The 25,233-nt window shown below is 46.2% G+C and overlaps 1 protein-coding gene and 1 pseudogene across 1 annotated transcript; one reads left to right on the plus strand and one right to left on the minus strand.

Moving 5' to 3' along the window:
- Positions 1-229: 229 nt before the first annotated feature.
- LOC144098095 (uncharacterized) lies at positions 230-5,999 on the minus strand (annotated as a pseudogene).
- Positions 6,000-20,398: 14,399 nt separating this feature from the next.
- On the plus strand, positions 20,399-24,426 carry LOC144098096 (uncharacterized). Its single transcript, XM_077630647.1, has 3 exons — positions 20,399-21,683; positions 22,771-22,893; positions 23,892-24,426. Exons 1-3 carry the CDS (start codon positions 20,399-20,401, stop codon positions 24,311-24,313), a joined length of 1,830 nt encoding a protein of 609 aa, XP_077486773.1. The 3' UTR covers positions 24,314-24,426.
- Positions 24,427-25,233: the final 807 nt, after the last annotated feature.

The following is a 25,233-nucleotide window of genomic DNA, read 5'->3' on the forward strand; positions in this document are numbered from 1 at the left end:
GTTACGCCTGGTGCAGGCTTTCATCATTAGCCGAATAACATATAGATACCTCAAACTGCGGGGCGGCAGAGCGACAAGAAGAAATCAGACGTAATAGTCAGAGCGGCCATCAAGAAAGCGCTTGGACTCCCCCCCCAAGACATCCACTGATCGCCCTCTCCAACTAGGAATGCATAACACGCTGGAAGAACTACTCGAAGTTCACCAAACAATCCATATAATGCGGTTATCAACGACCAAAGTTGATTGACGAGTCCTCGAGGATCTGCAGGTAGCGCTGCCACCCACAACAGAAGACAGAGGCAACTTTCCCAGGGACTGTAGAGATACACTACTAGTTAAACCAATACCAAAAACATGCATCCCGAGCACAATCAAAGTAGGAGAGAAGCCAGAGCTAGAGTGATATAGAAGTATTACGGCAGCAAAAATGGCACGTATTATGTGGACGCGGCGGGCCCTACGCAAGAGGGCATCGGCACCGTCGCGGTCATACACGTGGAAAAGCAGGTGGATAGAGTCTCGGTGAAAACTAGTAAAGTTGCGTTAGCCGAGGAAGTGGCGATAGCGCTGGCAGCCACTCACTCCGACGCCACGCACATAATTTCTGATTCTCAACACGCCTGTCGAAATTATATAAGAGGAAGAATAGCCCCGCTTGCCAGCAGAATTTTAGCGAACGCGCAACATTGCCCAATGCAGGAAACAAAGCAATTGGTATGAGTGCCCGGACAGCAGGGAATAGAAGGGAACGAGGCTGCTCACACGGCCGCCCTAGCGTCTCTCCCCCGGAGTTCCACTGAATTCCCAGGCTCTGTCGGGACTACTGTGCCGAATACGCTTACCACATATGCGGACATTACGACATATCTGCGCCTCAGTAGGCAGACGTTCCCAGAGCCCGCCAAGGGCCTGGACAGAACTGAGGAACGACACCTCAGAAGGCTGCAAACGGGGTCGTTTCTAAGCCCTGCGATTTTAAAACACATAGAGCCAATTTTTTGGGGGTACTGTAAATTTTGTGAGATGTGGGCAGACGCATATTATATGGTATAGGCTTGCCAGAAAAATCCGCAAACAAAGAGAGTAAATCATCCAACGAGAGAGGGCAGGGAGGCGACCTTGTCCGGCTGCTTGGACCTGGAGTCCCAGAGGGCTCTGGTTCAAAGAGCGCGGGAAGCGGCTACCGCCAATGGTGTCCCGGAATGAGGAATACCACTCAGGCAAGAGAGCGGCGAACCCCTCCACTCTCCTCTAAAACCCGCCCCAGTGCATCCAATAAAGTTTTACCACCACCACCACCACAGCTGTATTGCACGTACATTGGCAGCACGTCATTTTCATGCTTTGAACACACCAAAATCTAAAGTTAAACTTAATATAGCCACCATAACAGGCGACCATAATTGAAGTAGGTCATTCATTTATTCGAGATTTCATGTGTTCCTCAATCTCTCCTAAATGTATTTTGTGCAAGAAACAGCCGCCCGCCAGCCATGCCACTACAAGAGATACCTTTTTTAGAAGGTGCGCACTGGGAAAAGAAAGAGGGGAAAGACACCCAGAGGCGCTAATTCGCTTTTTCATGTGCATATTACTTCGGAAGCTCTCGCCACCCACCTCCAGACACATGAGCCCAACTTACTGTGGCTACGTTATGCACAGCCACCACATGCGCATTATACTGACTACCAAGCTGCTCAATGTGTAAACATTGTTCATGAATTAATCCCTGTAGTTTCAAACACAGAAGACCTGCTTCTGGGAAAAAAACAGATAACTGTTCCGAATGGAAATGAAAAAAAAATTGCACCAGTCTTTGTTCAGGGCAGAGACCACAGTAGTCAGACACTTGGACAAGCAGAAAACTCTAGGTGGTTTCAGGACAGGCAAGAGCGTATTACAGCTTCATTTTTCAAGAGGGTAATCCACTCCAGAAAAGTGGACAATATTGTGGAGGATATCTTTCAGTACACCACACGACGGCTTCTGGCCCAAGACGACCCCCGTCAGTATAGAAGGGAAACGGAGGCAGTGGCTATTCGGAAGTATGTCGACAAACAGGCCTGCATGTGCACAAGTGTCATCCGTTTATGGCGACATCGCTAGATGGGATACTGAAGGAGCCAACAGGAGAGGGGCTTCTTGAGGTAAAGTGCCCTATTCAAAGAGAGGACTAAGAGCAGAAGACGCATGTAGTGACAGAAGGTTTTTTTGTGAGATGTTGGATGGTGAGCGGGCACTGAAAAAAAAAACCATAGTTATCACTACAAGGCGCAGGGCCAACTTGCCATCACAGAGCACAAGTGGTGTGACTTTGTGATATACACAGCTTACAAACTGCCAAGGCATGACATTCACATTTAGCGAATTTATTTCGATGAACAGTTCTGGTACAACAGCATGCTGCCAGGTCTCCTCCATTTTTATGAGAGAGCCATTCTTCCCGAACAAATTACATGCCGAGTGAAGCGCCTTTGCAGACTACACACAACTGTTGTGGGTCACGTCTCATTTCGTCTGCACTAGCAACGGTATTTCAGAAGTGAACTGTGTAGTGGTTTAAAAATTGTCACTCGCAGGCTGACAAACGTTCTTTACTAAGGCCAAGCAAAATACATTGCAAATTGCGGAAATGAAGGAGGCCATAATGAACCGCTAGAGATCTTGACCACCTCGAGCTCTTTATTGTGCACTCATATCGCACGGCAGATAGGCGTTATAACCGTTCGCCTCCATGAAAATGCAGCCCCAGAAGCCAGGGTCCAACATCGCCACCTTGACATCCGCAGCCGAATGCCAAAACCACTGCAGTGGCTGACAAGAAACGCCATCGACATCATCATCAGCCTGTCTACATCCACTGCAGGGCAAAGGCCTTTTTCATGTCTCTTAAAATAACCCTCTCATTTGCCAGTTGCGCCTACTCTATGCCTGCAAGCTTCTTGATCTCATCCGCCCACCTAACCGTCTGCCGCATCTGCTACGCTTACATTCTCGTAGAATCCACTCCGTTATCCTTAAGGACGAGCAGTTACCTTGCCTTCGCATAAAATGGCCTGCCGAAGCCCATTTATTCCTCTTGATTTCGACAAGGATGTCATTAACCCGCGTTTGTTCCCTCACCCACTCTGCCCGCTTCTGGTCTCTGAACGTTACACCTATCATTTTTTCTTCGCATGGCTCTCTTCCATGGCTCATTTTTCTTTCCATGGCCCCATAAACCAAACATGTATTTTGTTTTACGGGGTTAACTTATTGAAGTTACTCGGGCGGTGAGAAACGACGTTGTGGAGGCCTGCGGATAATTTTGGCCACCTGAGGATTACGACCACACGCAAAGTACACGGGACTCTAGCGTTTCGCCTTCATTGAAATGTGACCGCAACAGACGGGATCGAACCCGCATCTTTTTTGGGTCAGCAGCAGCAGAGTGCTAAAACCACTGAACCACCATGGCGGCCGAAAGATGGAAATGCCAGAGATGCAGTCAAGAGGGTAGCACCACTGATGCCTTCAAGAAGCTGCAGCTACACGGCCACCATAATCCTCCACCGTTTGAAGCCAAGGAGCAGAGGCTTTCTGAGAAAGCCGTTACTAGTCAGCAGCAATCAGGACGAGTCTCATTGTGCTGTGTTCAGTGTACAAAAGGAAGAAACGATGAATGCCACAGGCGTTATAGAACCTACACCCTTTGCGGACTTCTCACATCTAGACTCTTAGTGGGGTAGAGGGTCACGTATTGTGGATTTTAGGGCACCAAGAAAGAGACTGTGCCGGCAGTCAGTCAAGGGAAGTGTTCGTATAGCGTAATGTACTACTACCAAATAGTGATATATAACCTCGCACAGAGAGCTGTCTCACACCATTTTATTTTTGTGCAATCGAAAATGGCAGCTAGACAACTTTGTATCCTTTCTTGTCTCTATGCTAAATACCTCACAACCTACAGCCTGTAGCATAGTCATGGTGTGCACTCTCACAAAAACCGACATGGCTGCGCTATACTAATCCTTGTTGTAGCAAAGGAAATTTTACTGCGCGTTTTCATAGTTGCAACACTGAAATTTGCAGTGCCGTTGTAACATTTACAGCGTGAGTAGGATCACGCACAGAAAAGCATAATCTGATTTGTCACTGTATAAATACCAGTCTTCAGTGCTGCAGTTCAGTACACTATGCTCTAAGGCAGTTGCCAACCACTAAACGCTGCTTACACAACGCCTGTAGCCTGTAAAGATGCTCTCGCATAGGACAATGACAATGACACTGAATGCAACATCTATGCACTACGCGGCCAAGAACCTCTCAGTCGCATGAAAGGCGATCGACACACTTGCGCCATGCCTGCAACCAATCTCCTCATTTCACTATGACACATAAGTGCATACGAGTGAAGCTTTAAACTTCCCAAATAAGGTATCTGATCCATGGCTAAGAACAGGAATGTTCGCTTTGGTTTCGCACATTTTTTCACAGAGACAAATGTCCCTTATAGTACATAATATGTGTAGAAAATCAGAAAAACAATCTGTTCTGTCAGTGTAAGAGAAGCACATCTGAAATGCTTCAGTTCAGAACATTATGTTCACCTGCAGTTGTTACTACTGAATGCTGCTCGTACAGTACCAGTAAGCCTGAGTCGCTTTGGGACTTTAAACCTCGTAAACCAAACTGAATGCTACATTTATGTTCTTTGGGGGCTAGAATCTCTCGAACGTGTGAAATTGAATCAACACACATATAAAGAAATGGACATATCAGGACAATTAATGCGAGGAAACACAACTGATGGTCTCTCAATGTAACTGACGGGATTCCCAGAGAAGTTAAACTTAGCAATTGTTGAGAGCGAGGCTAATAGATGAAAGTACGGGGTTTGCGGAGCCCATTACAGCTTCTCGACTGTTAAACCACATCTGTAGTGTGATCCCAGTGCAAATTAAATAACCCCCAGAAGCCTAAATTCCAAGCACTTCACTACGGTGTCCTTTACAACCCATGTGTAAGTACATTAAACCTTTCATACCACCCGCTCGCATACCACCTGCCACTTCGGCTGTTCTGTTCCTGCGCTAGTGTATACTGGAAATTGCTGAAGTAAGCTCATGTCTCTATTACTGGATTGACAATGTCAGTCGTTGTGATGGGGTATCCATCATCCAAAATGTGGAATTTCCTGATCTGTCTGATGACACGCTCGATGTGTACACGAGCACTGGCAGTTTTGAAACATCACCACTGCTCATCTGACCTAGTGAGGGCATATTAAATGGTGGCGTATTGTTACGGCAGTAGGCTTGAACAAAGAAGATGACGAAGCATGGTGCTTGTGTGTTGTGGACGGGGAGGACGAAGTGTATTCGCGTGCTGGCCTTTATTCTATGGCTCTTCTGCTGTCTCTTTCTATATATATTAATCCCCTTTTGTAAGTATATATTTCTACCCATTACAATATGTGCCGTTATCTCGTGAGGTAGAAGGTCAAATATTTTGAACTCTTTATCACGACGGCATCATCTGGTTCGAAAATGTCCTGCACATTGTTTTTTATGACTAAATCCCTGTCAGAAATTGACCCTTCCCAAGCATCTGAAACAAAGCGGACATAGCCGTCTGGTGTGGTACCTATAAGTACTTTGACTGTATTGCCATGTTTATAGGGTGAGAAGGTTTGTCGCTGCGCATCCACTGGTGACGGCGTCTGCAGCCTAATCTCTGTGCCATCAATGACCATGCCCGTGTCCCGAAAGTTTCGAAATTGTTTCGGGAGGTTGCGCTGCAGTTCACCTAGTGATGGCACAGAGTTGATGGCGCGCAAGGCTTTGTGCATAAAAATTACCCACCTAGAAAACGTTTTGCCCGCATAAGATTTGGTCGTGCTGAAATTATGTAAAAGTTCCGTAACGGGCATCCCTGTTCGAGCCCTTACCAGAACCATGAAAAAAATCATCGATGCTGCCAAGTGCGCGTGCTGTCCCTTTAGATGGTAGAGGCATGGCACTGTCCAGAGCCGTGTACAGCCGTTTGAAAACTTCATATGATGGTAGCCCCGTATTGTATTTCCATTCACTAGACTGCTGAAGTGTACTTGTGGTCAGCAGCCTTTCTTTTCCGCAATAATTTTGCTGCTTCCAAAGTGCAGTCATGCTCTGTGCCTTAGAAAGGGTTGCTTTTGTGGCTGCCAGTTTTTTGCGCACATTTGCGGCATCAATAGCTGCTGGAAGGTAAAGCTATGTCACAAAGGCCTCTGAAAAAAAAAATAAAACGGGCACTGTGTAGCAATGAGAACATACTACAGCTTACGAACCCTTCATGGATATAGATCACGTGTCATAAATATCAAAAGTCATGCAAAGTAAGTGCGCAATTGAAGGCTGCACTCTGCTCACATGGTGAAGTAAAATTTTTCTTTGACAAAAAACAAGGCATATTATTTAAGCCGACTGAGGCAAAGACTAGCACTGCTTAATTTTCGCATCTGTGCACATAAATTGTCTAACACTAAGAGCTATTTGTGATAGTTGTAACAAAAAAAATGAATCGACTGGGCTAGTAACAGAATGAATGCATTAACGTGCATAGGTCGGCAAACTGACTCATGAGTCGACTCACTCTGGCTCACTCAGGCTCATTTCGAATCATTATATACGTCGTCAGTACGGGCTCACATTCAGATCGTGATCCGAGTTTTCTTCAGTTCAGTCCAGTACAGTGTGGGTCCATCAAATCAAATAAGTTCATGATGTCATGCTAAACACCCCACAATCCCAAGTGAATCCATGACGGCGATTGGGCACGAGTGTGTGATGTTCACAAACGCGAGTTTCCTATGCACTCATAATACTGAATGCGCTTTTGGTCGAGATGATGAAGTAGAGCAATTTCATTGTACCGTGGTATATAATTTTGAGGCTGCTGCACTCTAGAACATCACTAAAAGACGAGAAAAGTTTATTAGTCGCCTTTGGGACAGGAGTTCTTGCAGTAATCAGCCAAAATCGCAGTATGCTGCACAGAACCCGAAAAAAGGCAACGAAGATTCAAAATGTCACATTTAGGCATTTCTCGTGATCTTTAGTCAAACGCCTAAATTTACGGTTCCTTGTTCTGAGGTAGCACTTGTCTGCTTTTGTGATCTCATCCGGTGTTAAGTTGGTGCCGTTGGTGACCAAAAAGAAGTCTTGCACCAGGTATAACTGTTTCGTGCTGTAGTATTGAGTTACAATTTTATCACTAGAGATGATAAACGACTCACCTATTTCAATTGCAGCGCACAGCATGTGTGCTCGGAGAGAAAAAAGAGGACTCGTTAGGTTTTGAAAATGATGATCTCATGGCACCAATTCATTCACAATGTGTCTTACAAGGGTCTGCAGCCCCAGCAGCATCATCTCCTGAATCAAGTGCTGCTCCGACATTTGCAACATCCAAGGTTTCTGAAAAGTCCACAGTGCAGACAGTTTCTTAGCTGTAGAATAGAATGTAAACCAGCTGTTCTCTCAAAAAGAATACACACACACTAATGTTCGAAACACAAAAGTGCGCACATTTGTTCAAATTATGTGGGCTTTTGGACAATAGAAGTACATTGCAGCACGAGTCAATAATGTAACTAAACTACAGGATGTTTGTTAGTCTTTTTAGGCAAGAAGGGATCATAATTACATCACAGTAAAGTGGCATTCGGACGAAGTTTTTACCTGTAAGGGGCAAGTCAGCACCACATTCGTCATCAGACCCTTGGCCGTTCACGAGTGGTGTGTTCTCTTGTCGGAACCTATAAAGCAGTGCCCATAACTAATTTTTACGAAAGAAATGCATAATAGTTTCTTATGTGCATAGTACCTAAACGTTAAGAGACTTTAATAGTTCATATGTAGAAACCGGCTTGATGTGATAGTGATTTTCAATAATTTCTTATGAGGTGTATGTTACGTGACGTTTCGCCTATTTATAAAGAATTAATATTCAGCAAAAGCTCATTACCTGCTGCTTCGTGCGCGATCATACCCGCCGCTGGTTCGTTTCGTCGAGGAGCGCCTAGCAAATAAGATAACAGTCAGAATTACGAGAATTTATCCGACTGCAATAAAGAGGCTACCGTGCACATGACCAGCATACATGCAGTAACGTCTGAGAATAGACGATATAAATACCTTGCCTTTTCGCAGCACGCTGGTGCTTGCGCAGGACGCCTTCACGAGCAGGCCGATACCTGAAGATGGAAGGCACGTAGTTCGGGTGGGAAAGCGATCAGACTCGCTTCCCTGAAATATAAGCAGCATTTATTGTTGGTCACAAGGACTACATGTCCAAAACACGCAAAAAGCAAAAGGTTGAATAATGCCAAAAAAAAATTGCTGATGACCTAGCTCTGTTAGGTAAGGATATACGTAGCGAAAGCGCGGCGACTTCTGGATCGGAAGAGTTAATATATGAAATCCGTGCATTCACTAGGAGCGCCTTTATTCATGATTAAACCTTCAGCCGTCGTGGCGGATGTTTTGGAAGGTGGGTTCATGCAGGGTTAAGGAGGCCTGTTGTTTTGTGGCGTAAGCGTGCTTACACTTTCCTTTTCGACACTATTTCCATGCAACAATAAAAGAAAGCCGTCGTGGCGAAGTGGTAGTGTCTCCGCCTCAAACGCCAGAGGCTCTGGTTCGATTCCGAGCCTCGACACAGGTTCTTTTTTTATTCACTGGATCTGCGGGGGTTTCAGTGGCTCCCATTGATGCCGCCACCGAATAGATTGGTTAGCGGTTAAGCGGGTAAGGGCGGCTTTCGGGGCGAGGCGCGTGGTGTGACGTCATGCCAGATGGCGCGGCGAGCGCGCTGCGTAAGGGTTGTTGAGCAACGACTGCCAGGTTAATGTATGCGGACGATATTGTACTCTAAGCAGATATCGAGGAAGATTTGCAAACTCTGGTAAATTTATGTGGAGGCGAAGGAGACAGTCTAGGTTTCAGTTTTAGCGCAACTAAGTCAGGTGTGATGATTTTCAACGATACAACTGATCATGAGCTTACAATACAAGGCCATGAAATACCCCTAGTGGCCGAATACAAATATCTCGGAGTATAGGTAAACGAAGGGCAAGTGTACACGTAAAAGCACGAACAGTATCGCATAGCAAAAGGGTTAAGAGATGCCAGGATAATAAAACATAGGGTATTGTGGGGGTACAACAGATGTGAAGTACTGAGAGGTATTTGGAAAGGACTAATGGTGCCGGGGCTTACTTTCGGGAATGCTGTCCTGTGCTTAAGGGCAGAAGTTCATTTTGATTAGAGGTAAATCGGAGAGTTGCTGGAAGATTAGCACTAGGTGCCTACGGCAAAACCACAAACAAGGCAGTACAGGGGGATATGGGCTGGGCATTGTTCGAAGCGCGGAAGCTCAGAGTAAAATACTACACGAAGAACGCCTGAGGAAATTGGACGATAGCAGTTGGGCAGCTAAGGTATTTAAATACCCATACAGAAAGAGCGTTGACTCACACTGGCGGAAAAGAACTAGGAAGCTAACCAAAGTATGCCAGACACGAGGACGGAGAAAGAAAGAGCATTAAACGACAGGTTAGAAACGCTGAAGTTATATATTGGATAGATTAAGTGGAAAACAAGCATACTGTAGAACTGTATCGATACTGGAAAAGGCAGATCAGGAAGAAAGCGCTTTATTATAACTCAAGAGGCAGTGCCTTACTCTTTGAAGCCAGGCCAGGGTGTCTAAGAACGCGCAGCTACAAAAAGAAATTTAACGAAGAAGATGACACACGTGCTGTGTGTGGTAAATCTGTAGAAACAATAGAACACATCATCCTAAATTGTGATGGTATCCATCCCGATGTCGATGCAGGCACGGTCACTCTTCCTGGGGCCCTAGGGTTTAGAGATGACAACAGTCATATAAATAAATCTGCGGTGGAAGTTAGCAAGAAGCGATTGGAAGATTGGTGGCTCTAAAGTAGAGATGTGACATAAGGTTAAAACTGTAGGAAGACGTATTTAAAGGAAATGGCGAATTTTAATAACTGTTGGCAGTTAAACAAAAATAAAGGAAAAAAAGCTGAGCATGGTGGAAACTGCCATCACCTCATTTCAAAGGGGAGGCTCCTACCTTCCATCCGTCCATCCATCCGTCCGCCCAGCTGCGGCTTTTGCTAGGCAACGGCTCAAGGTCTGTCTCTGTGCCTCCTCGGAGCACCACCACAGATAAACCACAAGTTCGTGGTCAGTGTAGCTTTCGCGACAAAAAGCCTATTACAGCATTGGCACGGATCGTCAAACGCCGTTGTTGCGGCGCGAAGAGCAACGCCTGAGCGCCGTCATGTAGCGCCTTGTGTGCCGAAAAAATACCGTAGTCTGTGATATTTTAACTTTCTGCGCATAAATACGAGAAGCGTCAGAAAACAGCAAACCATTCTGAAGAAGTTTTTACACACCTGTATAGAAATTATTGCTGCAGATGCGGTCATGTTCTGGTGGCTCCCATGGTGAGCCATCTGGGCCAGTTCGGCGCACTGCGATGACCCAGCTTTTCCCCCGCTGCGAGTGGTGCCGCTCCGAAGGAAAGCGAAAAACCTCACGCCTTCCTTTCCGCGACAGTTACTGCAGCCTACAGCTGCACAAGGGTTGGAAATTTTTCGGCCGGAAAATGTCCGCTGACCCCGGCAAAAGCAGCCAGCCTCTCTCAGGGCAAGTGGAAGTGCGGGCAGGCTATCAGGGGAAGACTGAGCAGCGCAGTGCACACATGGATCAACGTAGTGCTATCCATCCGCACGTATACGCTCAGCCCCCAAAATGGCGGACGCAGCCAAGGGACTGCTGGGAGCGAGGCTAGAAATCTCGACTGGAAAAAGGCCCATTACAGCCGCTTAGGTTTCTGGCTACGACGAGTGATCAAGTACTACCTGCAGGGTTAGTGAAGTGATTTACGCCGTGAGAACGCCACTCACGACTACGCTGCCACTGAAAAAAGACAAAAAGGTGCAGTAGCCCATGAATGATGAGGCGGATTCGTGCCTGTAGGAAATATACTCTGCATAACCGTCTCGATTATGTCTTCAAGCAGCGTGAGCCGCAAAAACACAAGTGGTGGTGACCGAAAACCGAAAAAATGGCACAGCGTCAGGTTGCTGCTTAGGGAACACCCGCTTTAATAAAAAAAAAAGCACAGGTTAAGTAATCACATCTCCACGGCTTAGGCAACTCCTGGTTGTAATGCATGTAAACCTCCTGAGTTCGTGGCACTTAAGCTGGCTTTCTATTCAAGAATTCGGGCTTTTTTTGCAAGTGCACCTGCAGCCGTGATCTGCCCGGCGCCTCAATAGGGCCTGTTTATCAGTCTCGTTGCTGCTGCGACCGATGGCTGTAGTCACCTGGGGAATCGTCTGATCAATGTTTCACTCGAAAATTGTAAAAAATGGTATTTCACAATTCTCAGCCTCACGTGGAACGGCTTGAAAATCAGCGTGGGACATTTACGGAAGTGTATGCTTCGAAAACAGAGGGAAGTTTCAGCAACATCACCGGATGGTACGGCTAAAAGATTAGAGCGAACAATACTCTCACAAACCGCCTCCTAAAACCTAAAAAATACGGGCGGGCTACCCGGACGTTCGGATATGTTCCGGCGGGGTTCTCGGAGCAGTGACCCGAAGGCTCGTGGCCTTGACGGCCGCGCCGCGCAAGTCCGATGAAGGGAATAAAAAGTGGAGCTCAGTCCCGTCAAGGCGGTGCGCTTTGGGGAGGTCCAGTCTCTCGAGTGTCTCCCGCGGAACCGATCGTCCGCGGTCCCTCGTTCCCCGCGGTCCACTGCAAACTGTCTCGCCGTTGAAATGAGGGCAATGGCGGGACGCGTACTCTGAGAAATGACGTGGAGCCATTTGCAACTGTCTCGCAGGTAATTTTGCCAGTAAAAGAGGCATTCGCGCGTGACTAAATGATGTGCTTGACGGCGGAAAGCTCTGGATTCTGGGCAGGACGATTGGTTAGCCAGGGATCTGTGCAGTGCTTGGTGGCCGTGTTGAGAAGTGAAGAACGACTGAGAAAGCAAATAGAGAAAGGGGCAGTATCGGACAGCACAGGGTGACCTGAGAGGGCGTCTGCATCAGAATGCTTCCTAACGGAGTGATAGATGAGCCATTGCATTTGCCATATTACGGATTGTCGCAGTTGTGCTTTGTGCTGAACGCTGTCATTTCTGCCCCACTAAACTCTAGTTGAGCTCTCTTTGGAAAGAATTGTGGGCCGCTATGCCAATTATACAGATGGGTTTAAGGTTTAAGTTGTTGACTATGAAGCCCTTTGTTGTTTTAGCCCTTCAAACTTTTTCTGAATATATTACTCCGCGTAATGAATCCGCCCCCAGTGATTTTCCGGGAAAAAACCTCAGTCATTATGCGAGCAAATACGGCAAGTGCAGGCACTTCTGCAACCATGTCCGCATGCAGGTTCTTTGAAATACAGCTAGTTCATTGATATTAGCATCATTTACCATGTCCCTAACCATGTCATATCTTCCTATCGCTCCCCTCTTTTATTTCATCTCCCTGTCTACTCGCTGTCCCTTTAGTTCCGCTGGCCGCTGCTCAGGTGCTTCAGTATTCGATAGCAGATGCCGCGGCCGACAAGATTCTTTTCCGTCCTTTTTGCTTGAATTAATATATAACCGCATACTACTTCTTCTTTGAATTTTCGCTTGTGGTAATTTTTAAATTGTACATCCGAGATCAACCAAGCGGCGATCTTCAACAAGCGGCATCAGCGACACTTCGCCGTCTTTGGAAAACACTGCCGCAGACAGTTTCCATGTGCGAGAGCCCCAGAATACTTCTAGCTTGTTTTTGCGGTTTTCATTCCTGTTGAGGCAGCAAATTATGCGACGTCAAGCAGCAATTGTTCATCTTTATGAGTACCAGAAACGTATTCTCCTTCGACAACACAGAACCAGGTTCGTACTTGATGAACGGTTTTGGTCGGCCACCGATCTCTTGAACACCTGTCCTCACCACCTGACACAAGGCCGGTTGCTCTGCGACGACAATGTGCCGTCGGTAGGGCTGGCGTCCTTGTCAGCCCAGTGTGACGAGCCTGTCTGATAATGACACCGTCCGCTGGCAAGTTGGCCAATCAGTTGTTGGTGTGTGTGTGTGTGTTCTTTCACGCAATAGTGAAAGGAGGATATGGCAACAAGGCAGGTGCAATGGCAGGTGTTGCCATCGGTGGGACTTGGGTTTGGGTTTCCGACCAAGGTTTCGCTTCCCCAGCTGCCTCTCGTGATTCAATGGGCTGCCGCCTGACACGCTGGGCAGGTTGCCCACCACATGGTAGCAGGCTACTCACCACCCTTTGGGGAGGTAAGCAGCCTGCCTCAAAACCGGCTTCAGACAGACAGACAGACAGACAACGCCCAAATGCGGGGAATGGCCACTATAAGTACTAGCGCACTATAATTGGAGGAAGCCGTTATATTGCGGGCTCATTCAAAACCATGGAGGTATATGATGGCAGAAAACAATCCTTGCGTGGCTAACCGACACCACCTAAGAGTGAGATGCCATTCTGAAGACTGCTATACTGTCTAGTCGAATAACACTGAGCTGCAGCTCCTTTATGACCTTATCCTAACCGTTCCACAGACCTGAAGGCTGTGTCATTCCAAGCAACGGTATACAAGCTACGCTCGCTTTGGAAAGCCCGGGAGAGTTGAGTCCATGTCTTTCTTGTGGTCATCTCGCATTGGTTCGTCAGTTCTTGTGTGGCAGCGTGTTACGTAAACACTACCGCCACCTGCGTGCGTTTTTCGCTTTTATTGAGTAAATAAATAAGGCCTCTGTAAGTACTGGAGTCCCTTTTGAATCCACTCAAAATGGAGACCACCTACTCTCTCTCGTCACAGTTGTAATCTGGTGTCATTCTGACAAAACAGCTTCAACTCTCCTGGTTGTTGGACAGTATACTGCGCGTCCCGATCTTTATGATGTTGCGTTTATACGTGGCTGTTCCCGGCAGTTCTATCAATGCTTCTCAAAAAAGGCTCAGTTCCATACTTCGAGGGCAGCGTACCTTTGGGTTTGCAGCCAGTTTCTTCTGAAAAGTAGCTTCGAAGGCCGTGTTGGGCTCCACCTTCCAGTACTCGACGGGGCGATGAAAAAAATCCAGGTTTGCTCCGTACGCAGCACCGACCTCAAGCACGCGCACGGCGCCGCGAGACCTGAGCGACGAGTCGCGCGACTCCATGCCATCGAGGCGGCTGAGCAGGGCGCGTCGCACAGGGGCAATGCTCGGGTCCCAGGCGCACTGGCACACCCTGTAGATGATGGCGAAGAATATCTCCTGCAGCCGGTGGCTGTAGAGCAAGACCGGTAACAGCACCACTCCACAGAGGCCGTTGAAAGCCAAGACAGCGTGGGCGCAAACAACATTCACCCACTTTTGCATGGCGGTACTTCTCGTCAGGCCTGAAATGGTGAACTTAGCCTCCCGGTGCATTTGCTCACTCTGTTGAGGCTGGTGCCGAGGATGTCGCGAACGTTGAAGCAAGGTCTGCTTGATTTCCGTTTGTCCTGCTGAGATTGAGCTTTCTATGTGTGTCCGTTCTTTGTTGTATTTCCAAATGGCGAGTGGTTCCGTGGCCAACAGCGAGATGCGTATGAGGGTGCTTACAATTCCAGATTTCTAAAAAAAATAGTGGTTAGCCTTGTGTATTCCAGCACGGCTTCACAACTGTATTGCACTTCATGATTGGACTTCCTGCAATGGAAAGAGTTAGCGGAGAAAAATAAAGTAGGATTAAATTACGCCGTCGCAAATTTCCAGATCATTGCTTAAGCGCATTGCGGTGAGAACCAATAGTTGATCTTGGCTACAAAATGTTGTATCTTAGAACATTTTTTCTGGACTGCGAGCGAAAGAGTACACGCTAAGAAGCTACTTCAATTGGCAACTTTATGGGACGGTTGCCCCCGTGTTTGACATTAGTGGGCAGTATTTACAAAATAATCGAAATAAAGAGAACCTTAATTGAAAATTTATATTGAATAACAGCTCAGCAAAGGCAAGATTCATACTACTAAAAAAATTCATAAAATTCACACGCACAAATCGAACAAAATGGACCGCTCAACGATAAGCTGTACGCACTTAGTTAATTCGATGAAAATGATGAAAAAAATAAATTAAACGCGGTTTTGATGGAGCTATACTAAATGATGAGCTTTGCCAGTCATTGTGACGAAATTAGAATATACATACATTTTGGTGTGCCTTTTATTGGCCTATTTACATATACAACGATCGAGTAATATTGGTCGAAGAACTTAGCGCCTCTAGAAACCCAAATAAAATCCCAAGACACGTTTTCAGACCATGCATACGTACAGTCACCTTCGGCGCTTCATTTTTTTTCCCCATTCTGCTGCAGAGTGAAACTACCTATCCAAAGACATCGCTCTTCTCACCTTCTTATCCACTTTCGTCGGAAATGTTGAAATCACATTTTGTCATATGAACACTACCCGCCGCGGTGGCTCAGTGGTTAGGGCGCTCGACTACTGACCCGGAGTACCCGGGTTCGAACCCGACCGCGGCGGCTGCGTTTTTATGGAGGAAAAACGCTAAGGCGCCCGTGTGCTGTGCGATGTCAGTGCACGTTAAAGATCCCCAGGTGGTCGAAATTATTCCGGAGCCCTCCACTACGGCACCTCTTTTTTCCTTTCTTCTTTCACTCCCTCCTTTATCCCTTCCCTTATGGCGCGGTTCAGGTGTCCAAAGATATATGAGACAGATACTGCGCCATTTCCTTTCCCCCAAAACCAATTATTATTATTATTATTATTATTATTATTATTATTATTATTATTATTATTATTATTATTATTATTATTATTATTATTATTATTATTATTATTATTATTATTATGTAGTTAGTAAGTGCAACCGGCTTTTAGATTTCATAGCTTTTAACACCTTGCAGCAACACAATTTAATTGAAAACTGTTGTGGTAATGTTCTTGACATTTGTTTATCTAATTTTGAAAATGTTCGTGTCTCGACATCTGACATCTCACTTACTCGCTGTGACAAATTTCATCCTCCAATTCTAATAACGGCTTCGGTTTCTGTCCCACCTTCTGCTAATTCAAATCTTGAGGGGAATTCCCCCCGTTTCGCTTATGCACTTGGCGACTATGTTGGTCTCTTCGGTTTTTTCTCTTCTGTCGACTGGTCAGTCTTAAACGAAATCAGCGATGTTGACGAACAAGTCAGTCGCTTCACTGAAATAGTTCTCAATGGTATGCGCCAGTACATACCTGTGCGCACTCCTACTCGTAGCAAGTTTCCGTTCTGGTTTTCCAAGGAACTTAGAACAGCGCTGAAACTTAAGGAGCGGGCCCACCATAAAGCGAAACGCCCTGGGCTGGATACATGGGCAGATGAATTTCGCCGCTTGCGTTCCCTTTGCAAACACCTGTACAAGCGTGATCATGAGTCCTATCTTGAATATTTAGAGAATAGTGCCTCTAATCGTCCTACTGAATTCTGGAGATACGTTCGCAAACGCTCGAATAAATCTGATAGTCATATTCACTTAGTTGACTCTCATGGGAATGAAATTCGGAACGTCGCTGACGGCTTTGCTCAACACTTTTCCTCCGTGTACAAATCTCCACGTTGCGATTCCGTATGCCTTCCAGCTGGCGCACCTAATTCCGTTCTTCTTGACGAGAAGTTAGTAAGTGAGAGTCTTAAGTGTTTGAAACCATCTTTGTCCCCTGGACCTGATGGCATTCCAGCCGCCATAATAAAAGCCTTCAATAGTACCTTCGTCCCTGTTTTAACCACGATATTTAATAACTGTTTGAAAAATTCTGCCTTTCCCCGCGTGTGGAAAACGGCGCGTGTTTTCCCTGTATTCAAATCAGGAAACAAATCTGATGTTTCGAACTACCGCCCCATTTCTCTTCTTTGTGCAACCTCTAAGCTTTTTGAATTAGCTTTGCACAAAGTACTTTCCTTCCACCTCAAACATGTAATCATACATAATCAGCATGGTTTCATAAAAGGTCGTTCTACTACAACTAACCTTGTGACTTTTATGACGTATACATCAGCTGAAGTCCTTCAGAGGAGTCAGGTAGACGCTGTGTACTGTGATTTGAGCAAAGCTTTCGACGTTGTTACTCACTCATTACTTCTTCAAAAGCTTCTGCTGCTTGAGATCGACGTTTCAATTGTAGCCCTCTTACGCAACTATCTTCTTGATCGGTCCTGCTTTGTCAGTGTAAATGGACAGACCTCATTTGTTTACACTCCAACCAGCGGAGTTCCTCAGGGCTCGGTATTAGGCCCGCTTCTGTTCTCTGTTTTTATCAATGACGTTTCCTCCGTGGTCAAAAACTCCTCGTCTCTCCTTTATGCGGACGATATAAAAATATTCAAGGCAATACATACTCTTCATGATTGCTTGTCATTGCAATCGGACATATCCGCCTTCTCTGATTGGTGCTTGAAGAATGGGCTCACTCTCAATTCATCTAAAACCAAGGTTGTCTCATTTACGCGTAAAACGCACAGTCTTCTCTACTCTTATTCTGTGAATGGTAGGCCGCTGCCTAGGGTTGATGAAATTAATGACCTCGGCGTACTTTTCGACCGTAGCCTCAGCTTCTCCTCTCATACAAAACGCATTGCTCTACGGGCTATGCGTACACTCGGCTTCATCTGCAGGCTTTCGAGGGAGTTTCGATCCCAACTCCCTTTCTTAAAGCTCTACCTCTCCATATGCTTGCCGCTTTTGGAATATGCGTCTGTTGTTTGGAGCGGCACTTGCCAGTCGAACTGTGAAAAAATCGACAGAGTTCAGCTAAAGTTTTTACGCATATTTCAACATCGGTTTTCTTGCAAAACTTCTAGCTCTCATCCCAGACGGAGTAACTCACTGCAGCTTCCTTCTCTTAGCTGCCGTCGCGTGAGGGCAGATATAATTTTCTTGTATAAACTTCTTCATGGTAACATTCTATGCCCTCAGCTCCTAGCGCGTATCCTTTTGCGTGTACCGCGAAAGAGCATAAGGGAATTCAGACCATTTCAAGTTTCTGCGCTCCTGCACTCCCTCTCCCCTCTGGACAGAATGCAAAAGTTGTTTAATTCTCTTTGTCCTCACCTTGATATATTCGAAAATTCTCTCCCTTCCTTTATATTGAATGTCCGTGACGTTCAACTTTGAGCATTCTTTTTCTCATACATAACTTCCCCTTTCATGCATTTTGTCTTTACTACACTTGTGCGTTTGCACCGGTATTATATTGTTTTTTTCTCTCCTTAATTGTACATCACGTGTACTTGTTTTCATTAATATTATTTCTTTAATACTGTGTACTCACGCCTGATTGTCTGTAACGCGTTCACTAATTACATTTCTTATTGTGTATGATTGTATTTCTAGCTTGTATTTCAGAGATCTCTTATTCGTTCATATTAGTATTGGCTTTATTCTTGTTTGTATTTTGATATATGCTGTACTTGGCTGTTATCGGTCGTTCTTGTGTTCATTCTCTTTGTTTATTGTTTTATTAGTTATTTATATGTCTGTTGCCTGTTCTAGCTGTTTTCATTTACCGCTGTTCTCGCTGTTTCCTTGTTCTCGCTTTTTTGTTTCATGCTTGCTGTCGCGCCTAGTTTATGCGTCTTTTTTTTCTATCGCCTTGACTGCTGCATTACCTCCCCTGAGTGTCTTCCTTTGTAGTGAAATAAATGTACATTTTGTGCGTGTGAATGGTGTACCAGCACCAAGACCTTTGGGTTGTTCCTGGGCACCGAAAAAATAAAGATTGATTATTATTATTATTATTATTATTATTATTATTATTATTATTATTATTATTATTATTATTATTATTATTATTATTATTATTATTATTATTATTATTAATATTATTATTATTATTATTATTATTATTATTATTATTATTATTATTATTATTATTATTATTATTATTATTATTATTATTATTATTATTATTATTATTATTATTATTATTATTATTATTATTATTATTATTATATGAACACTCCGTCAACATAATGTTTGATCCCACCCAATATGTGATACCAATAACCAGGTCTTTAAGGTAATAAAATGAAACGAAATTAAACTAAACGCTGCCTTTGTAGCGCATCAAGGAAATGTAGTTGTATTGCGTATATTAGGTAATAAGCATCCTCTTCCGAATTACCGACCCGTTCCATTATGAAGTATTGCACACGAACTGAAGGAGGCATTTTCTATTTCATACCCCTCATTTCTACAAATCGAATTAATTATTTACGTATTTTCCTCAAGGCTTTCAAGACTTTCATTTTTATGTCACACTGAACTATTTCATTTCACACGTCACTGCATGCTGCACTAGGTGAAAGCTCAACAGCTGACACTTGTATTTGGTTTGACGAAACATTCGATGATTTAAACAGTACTTTGTTATTGCTAAAGCTGGGTTTGCCCGGGTTTGCGGACCTCTAACAAGCATACACCTCTATGGAAGCCGGGCTCTGAGCCGGTGGATGCTGGTACCCATTATTACAGGTAGGCGTCTGGCGGTGGGTTTCGAACCAACCACCGGAAATCCTTGCAACAACGCCTGCAGTCAAGTTTGTGTTCGTTCTACAAAATATATCATTATTATTTGCAGCCCATTTCATTATCACTGTCACCAATCCCTTTTCGCGTGTTCATCATAGGGCCACAATATTCGATCCAAGAGTTTCTAATTATTACCTAGAGGGAAAACTGGCGCCAACGTCTATATATGCGAGTTTCCTAAAGTACACTTCACCCACCGTGGGAATGCCGGAAGACAGCGTATCACTACTCGGCTTGGCCGTAAAATATAACTACGACCCCAGAAATGCAAATGTTGAACAATTATATGTTGCAAGAAAGAGTTGTTTTAGAATCAGCATGTCGTGTAATAAAATATGCTTGCTGTATATTGCAATAGATGAGCATAAAAGCTGACAGGCGTTAAGGAGCACCGAACTTGCCGATGGCGAGAGAGGGCTTCCTCTTCATGCCACCTGTTGTAAAGTGACGTCAGCCGCAATCAGACTGCCTTGCAAGCGCTGACGGCACGTGCGTTTATCGTTTGATATCCTTCCCTTGTTCTCCCTTTCCCCTTTCCCCTCTCTGTTTCGTATATATACGCTCCGAGCCGGAAGCAATAAAGATTCATGTTGCAACCTTCGAACGGCGTACTGTCGTATACAGTAAGACACGCCACGTGTGTCGTAACGATGTAACAGTCGCGACGAGGCCAGAAAGAACCCTTGAGGTGAAAAATGATCTAAGCCAGGCAGTTAAGCAGGAAACAGCGGCCGCGGAAATACCGACCATGGCTCATCATCAACTACCGCAATACGAGGACCAGTCCGACAACTGGAAGGCCTACATCACGAAGGTAGAAGCTTATTTTGAGGCAACTGGCGTCAGTGACTCGGGAAAGAAGAGGGCGTTGCTGGTAGCATCATTGAGTACGCGCACCGTGCAATTGCTCTCAGGACAGGTTGCACCGAGGAAGCCAAACTCGCTGACGTACGAGGAAGCAGTCAAAGTTTTGGATGCCTACTTCGACCCCAAGCGTTATGAAATAACGGAGAGCTATCGGTTCTTCAATCGCTGCCAGTTGGAAGGTGAGCCCATTCAACAGTTCATCGTTGAAGTTCGCCGGATTGCGGATGGCTGTAATTTCGGTGACACTCTAGACCGGATGCTTCGCGACAGAATCGTCTGTGGCGTGAGGTCAAGCGCTATTCAGAAGCAGCTATTAGCGAAAACAGATTTGACGTTGAAGGAGGCTGAAACAATTGCCATATCAGCAGAAGCAGCGGAAAACGATACAAAGATGTCTTCTGACATTGAGCCCGTACTCAAGGTCAATGCACGACAAGCTGATGAACTGGTGTCAGAATGTGGGCGTTGCGGAAGTAAGAAACACAACAGAAACGCCTGCGGCTGGGCGAAAGCGAGGTGTTACAGCTGCGGTGTATACGGCCACCTGGCGAAGATGTGCCAAAGCGACGTGCGGAAAGGACGCCCAAAGACACGTTCACAATGCAGGCAAGGAGAAGCGTTTGCAGTAACAGCGGATGTTACTGAGGAAAATGGAGACGATGCGCACATTTGGACACTAACCGCACCCTTCAATGGTCGGCTACCACCACCTATTCTTCGTACTTTAACATGGTGTGGCATTGACGTACCTATGATTGTGGACACCGGCTCACCCGTCTGTGTTGTGTCCAAAGAGATTTTTGAGAAAAACCGTGAACATTGGCCGCAATTAGAACCCGCATTCATTAAACTGTCCTGTTATCTTGGACAACTTCCAGTATTAGGGAAACTGAGTATATCAGTGTCCTACAACGACAAGGAGGTCAAGAGTTCCTTGATGGTCCTGAACTGTTCAGGTCCGAGCCTTTGTGGACGGGAGTTGATTTCCAAGTTCAATGACGCAGGAACCTCGGTGTTGAACGTATCAGTGCAACGAAACTCTGGTCCAGGAAGCAGCCATACCCCCGCCATGCATGCCGTCCTGTCAGAGTTCAAAGACGTCTTCAGCCCCGAGCTGGGACACCCTGTTCATCTGAAGCTCAAGGAAGGCGCCATGCCGAAACTTTGTAAGGCCCGTTCCCTTCCATTTGCTTTACGCGACAAAGTTTCGAAAGAGATTGATAGGCTCGTAACGCTTGGAGTACTGTCACCTGTAACGCACGCCGAATGGGCTACTCCCATTGTGCCTGTAATGAAGAAGAACGGCGAGGTTAGAATCTGCGTTGATTTTAAGGTGACCTTGAATCCCGTCCGTGAACTGGAGCAGTACCCATTGCCAGCTATTGATGACATCTTCGCATGCCTGAACGGTGGGGACTGCTTCAGCACGCTGGATTTAAGAGACGCGTATAACCAAGTCCACCTCGATGAGGACTCAAGGAAGATGTGCGTAATCAATACACACCGTGGGTTGTTTTGCTACAACCGACTGCCGTTCGGCATAGCTTCCGCGCCTGCCATCTTCCAGCGGAAAATAGAAACAGTTCTGCAGGGCCTGACAGGTGTTCAGGCTTACCTTGACGACATTTTGGTATCAGAAAAATTTGGTAGCACCGACAGATTACGACAAGTACTGCAGCGTTTTCGTGAGCATGGAGTGAAGCTCAGACTTGAGAAATGCAGCTTTCGCGAAGAGGCAGTGACGTATCTGGGTCATAAAATTGATCGTGAAGGTCTGCATCCGATAGAGAAGCATGTTGAAGCAATCGCGCAAGCCCCCAACCCACAAAATCTTCAGCAGTTGAGGTCGTTTCTGGGCATGATTACATTTTATTCGAAGTTCGTGCCCAACATGTCTTCCGTACTTGCACCGCTGTACAAGTTATTGGAGAACAGCACACGTTGGTTCTGGGGACATACGCGAGAAGCAGCTTTTCGTGCAGCAAAAAAAATGCCTTCGGGAAGCGGCTGTGCTGGCTCACTATGATCCCGAGAGACCCCTCAAGCTAGAGTGTGACGCTTCACAGGACGGAATAGGTGCCGTGCTTTTCCATACATTCGGAAAGGTAAACAAACCTGTCGGGTTCCGTTCTAGGACGCTAACAAGGGCTGAGAAAAATTATTCCCAGCTTGAGAGGGAAGCCCTTGCTCTTGTGTTCGGAGTGTCCAAATTCAGTGATTATCTCGTAGGCCGAGAATTTGTATTGGTCACCGACCACCAGCCGCTCGTGGGCCTGCTGAAGGCGGATCGACCAATTCCAGCATTGGCAGCCGCCAGAATACAGCGCTGGGAGCTGTACTTAGGCGGATTCCGCAATCAGCTTCAATACTCTCCTGGTAAACAACTCCTCAACGCTGAAGCCCTTAGTAGACTGCCACAACGGACGTCTGAGCCGAAGCCACCAGAAGCGGACCCACCAGACTATCTGCTGGCCTTGAGTGTGTTCGATGAGGGAACTGTGTCAGTTGAGGAGCTAAGGCAGTTGACTGCGGGCGACCCTGCTCTGAGTCAAGTTATGCGATTCACCAAGAACGGTTGGCCGCCCTGCGCGATAGGCTTGAACACGAGTGTCGCACCTTTTTTGACAAGAAATTGGAGCTTTCTTTGGCCCACGGGTTGTTATACTGGGACCGGCGAGTAGTCGTTCCGATGAAGGCGCGACGTCGCATCTTATACCTTTTGCATGAGACGCACCAGGGATCGTCCGCTATGAAGGCGGTTGCTAGATCGTCATTCTGGTGGCCAGGGTTAGATCGCGAAATAGAGGCAGTGACAGCGTCATGTCAGAGTTGTGTCCAAAACCTGCCCATGCCAGCTACAGCAACGCCAAAAGGCTGGCCCGCTACTGTTGAAAAATGGGCAAGGGTACATATCGATTTTGCGGGACCTATTGCAGGGAACATGATACTCGTGGTCGTGGACGCATACAGTAAGTGGATTGAAGCTGTGCCACTCCGACAAGCGAACGCTTCATGCACAATCAACTGCCTGCGCGGTATCTTCTGCAGATTTGGCGTGCCACGAACCATCGTATCCGATAATGGAACGCAGTTTACCGCTGACGAGTTCGCTACTTTTGTCAAGAGGAACAACATAACGCATCTGCGCACAGCTGTATATCACCCTCAATCGAACGGCCCAGCAGAAAGGGCTGTCAGGACAATTAAGGACGGCCTCAAGAAGATTGGTGAGGGGCGGCTGGAAGATAATATAAACAAGCTCCTTTTCAATTACAGAAGGACACCTAACCGCTCTGGAAAATCGCCGTCAGAGCTGCTCTTCGGATATAAAATTCCATCCCGTTTAGATACATGTTTCCCTCCTGTACACACAGGGCCAGCGAACGAAGCAGACGAGTGGCCACTGCCATTGCCTGAAGCTACCGTGTACGCCCGCAACTTCGGAAGGGGTGAGAAATGGACTCCAGGAATTGTAGAGTCTACAACAGGCTCTCGGATGGTGAGCATTCGAACACCAGCCGGATCAGTAAGACGACATGTTGACCAGGTGCGGGACCGGGAAGATGCGACGCCACCGTTTGGTAAAGACCAAGAAGCGGCAAAACGAGACTCGAGAACAGGTACTCCTAGCGACTACCCACTGTTGCCGAGAACGCCAGCCGAACAAGGGGGCATAACAGAACCTGAGCATGAACTTCAGCCGGAACTCGCAGGGAGCAACGCTGAACCCGTCAGATCACCCCAAGCCTTGCGGCGCTCTACACGTCAAAGAAAACCAGTACAGCGACTTCACTAATAAGGAAGAAGAGATGTTGTAAAGTGACGTCAGCCGCAATCAGACTGCCTTGCAAGCGCTGACGGCACGTGCGTTTATCGTTTGATATCCTTCCCTTGTTCTCCCTTTCCCCTTTCCCCCCTCTCTGTTTCGTATATATACGCTCCGAGCCGGAAGCAATAAAGATTCATGTTGCAACCTTCGAACGGCGTACTGTCGTATACAGTAAGACACGCCACGTGTGTCGTAACGATGTAACACCACCAAATATAGTTAACCGTGGAATATAGTTGTTTTTGCGTTGAACAGACGCACTATCTAGAGCAAATACTCTTGCAGAAAATTGTTGACGCTTAACACAGTGCGCTACAGAAGCTTCCGTCTTCGCATTGTGGAAACGGAAACGTTTCATTCGTGTAGTCTGCTATTGCGGGACGCGCCCTATTTCCGTGCATAGGCTATGGTTCGCGCCACGAGAAACTTGTCCGAGCACTCACTCCTCTATGAGAAACTAGCTTGCGCGTACTAAGTGCTGGCTGTCGGCATGTCCTGGCGCTGCGTTTACTGATTTTGCCAAGAAAAACATGAATTAGAAAGCGGAAACCTCTCCTACCACATGTAAGTGACAGCTGTGTTCATGTTGACAAGTGCAACATGCAGGTATTTGTTTGAATTAATTCATAAAGTGGAAGTCGTTTCTGTATGCAATGCTCGGCCACCACCAGTCTTCGAAATGAACCAACCGCAATCCTCGGCGAATACGGTTGACATAATTTGCGCTTGTCGGAGTCCTTTGCGCTTTTAAAAGGTAAGTGCCTTCAAGACTCCTACGAGAAATGTGCAGAGTCACCACAGCAGCAGTCTGCTGAGTTCTCAATTCACAAAAAACTTTGTTTCCTTCGTTCACTTTTCAATGAACAGTTAGCACAGGTTCCTGCTTA

Source organism: Amblyomma americanum, chromosome 7 (assembly GCF_052857255.1).
Source record: "Amblyomma americanum isolate KBUSLIRL-KWMA chromosome 7, ASM5285725v1, whole genome shotgun sequence".
NCBI classification, from domain to species: domain Eukaryota; kingdom Metazoa; phylum Arthropoda; class Arachnida; order Ixodida; family Ixodidae; genus Amblyomma; species Amblyomma americanum.